Raw genomic sequence first — 6,116 nt, 5'->3', positions numbered from 1 at the left:
TATATATATATAATGACTTTTAATACTATCCAAAGCGCAAAGAATGCTCTGTTTGATACAGAAAGGGTGGGGTTTCAACAAGTTCCCCTCATGAATGAAATGTATTAAATATTTTTTTTCTTGCTTTATATCTTTGGTTATGTTTTAACCTGCATTCATTTGTTACTAAATGCTACTTCAAACAAATATGGCAGCTTGTGTTTGGTCCATTTTTCACACAGTGGGCTGGTTAGTGGACGCCACCGTGCTGGTTTAAATGCAGCCATTGACTGCGCGAGAGGCGTGACGTAGGCGGTGGAAGTAAAGGGGCCGGTCTGTTAGTTTATAAAACGGCAACGCGCACAGCGTCCCTCTCAGTTGGGAGATTTTTTTAAGGCTGAGCATGGACATTCTCAGGACTATAGCTCATCAACCTGTAAGCAACAACAAAATGTGCGAGCACACACATAACAAACCGACTGAGACGAGGCGTGGGAAAGTGGAGGACAGTGCGCACGCGACGCAGGAGATGTCGCGGATCATCTCTGACTGCACGACAGGAAAATGCTATTGTAGAGGAAAAGTTCTCGGCAAGGTATGCATGCCTTAAAACACAGATATGCCGAAATCCGCGGGGGGAGGGCATATACTGTTTTGCATTTGTGGAGCTGCTTAAACCAACTTGCTTGTGTGTCAAAGCACTGTGTTTGAAAAAGAGAGTGAGAGAGATCTTATGATATGACATCTGTCACAAATTTTGACATTCTGATGTTGGAAGTTCACCTTCAAGCCTATGTGTTGACTGTGTGATATGTTTGTGTCCACAGGGTGGCTTTGCCAAATGTTATGAATTTACAGATCTGAGTACAGGCAAAGTGTATGCTGTGAAAATTATTCCACACACGCGCGTCTCCAAACCTCACCAAAGAGAAAAGGTGTGTTTCTGTCGCACTCACTCACTCACTTGCTGACTCACACCTTTAAGAGTACTAAGTTACTTGTATCCTGTTTTACAGATTGACAGAGAAATTGAACTGCACAGAGCCCTTCACCACAAACACATTGTCCAGTTTTACTACCACTTCGAAGACAAGGACAATATCTACATCCTTCTCGAGCACTGCAGCAGACGAGTGAGTCTCAACACGACATTCCTACACAGACACCAATGGTCTAGGTGATTCTGTCTCTATAATGACGCTGTACTCTTCTCTTTAGTCATTGGCACATATTCTGAAAGCCCGCAAGGTGCTCACAGAGCCAGAGGTTAGGTACTACCTAAGACAGATCATCTCAGGATTGAAGTACCTCCATGAACAGGATATCCTCCACAGAGACCTTAAATTAGGTGGGCCATTAAAGCAATGACTGTTTCACCAAAATATAGCCAATATAACTTCAAGTACAAGCAATATAAATGTTTTTACTGACCTCTACAGGTAACTTCTTCATTAATGAGGCAATGGAGTTGAAGATAGGGGACTTTGGTCTGGCAGCTAAGCTAGAACCAGTTGAAAACCGGAGAAGAACAATATGCGGAACCCCAAACTACCTGTCTCCTGAAGTCCTTAACAAGCAAGGCCACGGCTGTGAATCAGATGTTTGGGCTCTTGGCTGTGTCATGTAAGTTTTGACTCCTGGATTTAAACAGAAATACACCACATGCCGTTTTGACTGGAACTGTCTTCAACTACATATGCCATGTCCCTACAGGTACACAATGCTGTTGGGCAGACCGCCATTTGAAACCACCAATCTGAAAGAGACATACCGATGCATAAGGGAAGCGAGATACACCATGCCTTCTACGCTGTCTCCACAAGCCAAACATCTCATTAGCATCATGCTTGCCAAGAGCCCTGAGGACAGGCCAAGGCTGGATGATATCCTACACCACGACTTCTTCAGCCAGGTGCGTGTCATTGGCTCCTGGAGGAAAAAAAAAAGATTTTATTGGGCTTTGGTGATTCCATGATGTTTTGCAGCCTCCTTTTAAGAATTGTTGTTGTTCTGTCTTCTTCTAGGGTTTCACCCCAGAAAGATTGTCTGTCAGCTGCTGTCACACAGCTCCAGACCTCCAGCACACCAGCCCTGCCAGAAGCTTCTTCAAGAAGGCTGCAGCCGCTCTGTTTGGTGGCAAGAAGGACAAAGCCAAGTACTTTGAAACACTAAGTAAGTTTTAAATAAATCTTACTTAGTTTTGAGTGTCATTTATGCAAATGCTATTGCATTCTTTTGTGTGATTATGGTGATTGTGTGATCTCTAATTGGTGTCTCTTATGTTCAGATAAACTGACAAAAGAGGAAGAGGACATCCACAGACTGCGGAATGACCTCAGGAAGGCCTCAATCAGCAATCAGCCTTGCAGGCAAGCTGCTGAGGTGAGCTGCTATCACAATCCAAAATTACTCAAGCTTCCTGCCATAACACAAGGACACTCCATCCCTGTTGTCTGTGACTGACCCCTTTTCCTCATGTTCCTCTTAGGACAGTAAGCCACCATTACCATCTACTGGGAAGCCAGTCGTCACTGCCAAGGAAGGAGGCAACAAGCAGCAGATCCGTGACACCATCCGAATGATTGTCCGAGGCACGCTGGGCAGCTGCAGCAGTAGCAGTGAATGTATGTGTTTTGCTTGTGCTTTTTATGTCATGCCCTCCATTTGCTGCATCGTGATTCTCTGAGAGGCTGTTTTCTTTGTGAGCTAGATGTTAATGGATGTTGTAACGTGAAGGCTAATGGCTTTCTCTGCTTTGTTTTAATGGCAGGCTTGGAGGACAGCACGATGGGTACTGTAGCAGACACTGTTGCCAGAGTACTCCGAGGCTGTCTGGAGAACATGCCAGAAGGTATGTATTTATACTTTTAACATCTATTTCAGCTGCTCATGTTTTAGCATTGTCCCACAGACAAGCTGGTTTTTTTGTGATCCTGATTGTCAAACATCCTGATTGTTTTGTGTGTTTGTTTTACTCTTACAGCTAATGACATTTCAAAAGAGAGCCTAAACTGCAGCTTCCAGTGGGTGACTAAATGGGTAGACTACTCCAATAAGTATGGCTTTGGTTATCAGCTGTCTGACCACACAGTCGGTGTCCTTTTCAACAACGGCACCCATATGAGCCTGCTGTCCGATAAGAAGTAAGTAGCCAAAAAAAAAGTCAACGCACAATGAATTCTGGAAATGATGGAGTTTGTAAACCCTGATGACTTGCAGCTAACGTCACCATTATGCTTGCAGGACTGTTCATTACTATGCAGAGCTGGGTCAGTGTACAGTCTTCTCTACCAGTGAGGCCCCAGAGCAGTTTGTCAGCCAGGTCACTGTCCTCAAGTACTTTGCACATTACATGGAAGAAAATCTTATGGATGTGAGTATCTACACTTGGTGCAAAACCGAACACTCTAGATGCGTATCTTTCTTACTTTATCTCACAATGCCAATGTTCTTCTGTCTGTACAGGGTGGTGATTTGCCCAACGTGCTTGATGTCAGCAAACCAAGGCTGTATCTCCTACAGTGGCTCAAGTCAGATCGTGCACTCATGATGCTCTTCAATGATGGCACTTTTCAGGTACAGTTTCTATATGCTTGATCTTGCTGTGGATCTGCTACATTCCCCTTTTTATACCTTCTTCTCTGAAAGAATTTTGGTGACTTACTGTATATTTTCAACCTGACAGGTGAACTTCTACCACGATCACACCAAGATCATCTTGTGCAGCCAGAATGAGGAGTACCTGCTGACGTACATCAACGAGGAGCGTGTGTCCACCACGCTACGTCTCAGCACCCTACTTTGCTGTGGATGCTCCTCGGACCTGCGGAGCCGCATGGAGTACGCGCTCAACATGCTGCTCCAGAGGTGCAACTGAACATCATGAAACTGCAGGCTGAAGTTTTTCATGGCTTGGCCCTTTTTTTTGATTGATTTCATGGACCTACATTGACTGGAACTTTTGTTCTGCTGGCCATGAGCCAAGTGCCCAAGCTACATGATTGTGGCAATGGATTTGAGGTACAAGCACTGATCCTGTCCACAGGAACTGCTGAATTCGGACTTGGAAAAATGACAGAGAGCTGGGCTGGAACCAGAAAAAGATAACATGTGATGGACTTGCGTTTTAAATAACGTATTTGAGTTTATTATAAAAATATGCAGCAATCTTGTTGCGCTGAAGCTTAACAGCGATGCTGCCATTTGTTATGGACATTGAAGTGGCTTCAGCGGGGCAGGGTGATGTTGTGTAGCTCTGTATAGAGCAGACCTGTGCAAAACTGTGAATACATTCCACAACAGAATGGGACTGCATGGTGAAATGTCTTTTAACCAATGCTATAGTTGTTTGTGGGTGGCTCCAACCTCCCACATCATAATCACAGTTTGGGGAAAGGATAAGGATCCAGGGCATGTCTCTAATGTTGACTGGAAAGATATACACTAGTGCGCCATGGATATAACTTATTTGTCACAACACGGTATTTATTTATTTAATAAAGACAACCTTAAAATGACTTGTGGTGTTTAAGTTTTGGGATCTTCTCTGGAGTTGTGGTAGTTGTGTAATATAAATCGTCAGAATGACAGGAAGCAGATGCATTAAAGTGCATTCAACCACACCAAAGAAAACAAGAACAGTTGCTGTTGTAGCAGTGATGTTGCACTGCTGTGTCTCCTATTTTCATATCTAAATGGCAGCTGCTACAAATGACACCACCTATTATAAAACCTCTGTGGTCCAGTAAGTGACAAAACAAACTGATAGATTTCCAACAGGAATTAGAAAAGAGCCCCAGCAATCTAATTCTGGCAAGCAAACATGACCCAGGCTGTGGTTATGTTAATGCTTTCAGGTACAGTAGAAAAAAGAAAGTTATCCACTTTAAACATGCACAGTCTTCTCTGGTAATAGTTTGAGATTCAGGTCATAAGTGAAAGTATCTAAAGTGTGGTCCTCATTTGCTGCAATGGAAACTGAAAATTGTTTTCTATATCCTGCAGATAACAATCATGAGAACTTGCTAAGACAGTGATTAAAACATGCGGAAGTGGATGCACAAGCTTTATATTTGCTTGTTTTATCAGCAGTCTATCAATAATTTATGGGCTTTTGTTTCTGTTCATTCCACATGCATAACTACAGCAGCATTAGAACCATAAATGCCCAATGATGTTCAAACAAATGAACAATTTGGAAACCAGTCACTGTTTAGTTACAAGCAACCAGAGTAAATTAAAGAACTATGGCAGTATGGTAAAATATTTGATTCACTTGTATGCCATTCATTCAAGCTTTTTTTTCTCCATTTGAAAAAAATGCTTCCTTTAAGTGACCATAGTAATATCACTTCTTTTGGCTTTGAGAAGAAAAGTATTTGGACCCAGAATAAAAAGTTCTTCAAGCCAATAGAATAGCCATACAATTGGCACCCTGGAGGTCCTACTGATGCCATCTGGTTCTGTGAACTGTAAGTTGTCTTGTCCCTGATGAGTCACTTTTAGATTACTAGGCTAAACCATCTACATGAGCCGTCGATCATTATATAATGCTCATGAGTCTTCAAATGACAAAGATAATGAAAGCCTGCAAATAACAAGCACCATATGCTCTAAAAGAGGTCACGTACAGTACAAGCAAAAGTGTATTAAAAAGCCGTTTTGTGATAAATTGCTGATACTCAATCGGTAACAAAAAAGGGGTCTAGGTTTCAGTTTTTTGCTAACTATAGAACACTTACACTTCAGAGTGACTCCATGGGGTTCCTAAACTTAATTGAGCATCGACTTTGTTCCAGACATGCTCTTGTACATGGCAGAAAATTGCTTTTTAATGACTTTTTGGGGTAAATGTTCAGAACATTTCTTCTCCACAATAAATGTCGCTGAATGAGTGTAAAATATAGTAACAATCAACCATAGAGAAATGAAATAAAAATTATCTAAAGTTCCTTATTCCTGATTTTTAGACAAACAGAAACTGATAACAGAACAAAGGAATCTTGAAGGCACTGGGCAGGTGTCTACTTACTTTTAGGCAATACAGTGTACAAAATGGTGGTGTAGAGGGTAGCAATGCCACCTCACATGGACAAGGGTTCCTAGTACAACCCTTTTCACCATATCTGTGCTGGTTT

At 42.3% G+C, this 6,116-nt stretch overlaps 1 protein-coding gene across 1 annotated transcript; it reads left to right on the top strand.

The window, feature by feature from the left end:
* Positions 1-334: 334 nt before the first annotated feature.
* plk2a (polo-like kinase 2a (Drosophila)) lies at positions 335-4,496 on the top strand. Its single transcript, XM_058411942.1, has 14 exons — positions 335-574; positions 807-914; positions 996-1,112; positions 1,198-1,327; positions 1,419-1,602; positions 1,693-1,891; positions 2,004-2,151; positions 2,267-2,361; positions 2,468-2,603; positions 2,750-2,830; positions 2,963-3,122; positions 3,223-3,352; positions 3,445-3,555; positions 3,665-4,496. Exons 1-14 carry the CDS (start codon positions 383-385, stop codon positions 3,854-3,856), a joined length of 1,983 nt encoding a protein of 660 aa, XP_058267925.1. The 5' UTR covers positions 335-382; the 3' UTR covers positions 3,857-4,496.
* Positions 4,497-6,116: the final 1,620 nt, after the last annotated feature.

The sequence above is a fragment of the Hemibagrus wyckioides genome, linkage group LG16 (genome assembly GCF_019097595.1).
Source record: "Hemibagrus wyckioides isolate EC202008001 linkage group LG16, SWU_Hwy_1.0, whole genome shotgun sequence".
NCBI classification, from domain to species: domain Eukaryota; kingdom Metazoa; phylum Chordata; class Actinopteri; order Siluriformes; family Bagridae; genus Hemibagrus; species Hemibagrus wyckioides.
The sequence above is the reverse complement of the archived record's forward strand: the minus strand, read 5'-3'. Positions and strand labels throughout refer to the sequence as shown.

Bases quoted from the DNA above. Each gene is read 5' to 3' on its own strand.
- plk2a (XM_058411942.1), top strand. From the start codon at position 383: ATGGACATTCTCAGGACTATAGCTCATCAACCTGTAAGCAACAACAAA. The intron at 1,328-1,418 runs GTGGGCCATTAA...TGACCTCTACAG, and splicing joins CCACAGAGACCTTAAATTAG to GTAACTTCTTCATTAATGAG. The intron at 3,353-3,444 runs GTGAGTATCTAC...CTGTCTGTACAG, and splicing joins TGGAAGAAAATCTTATGGAT to GGTGGTGATTTGCCCAACGT.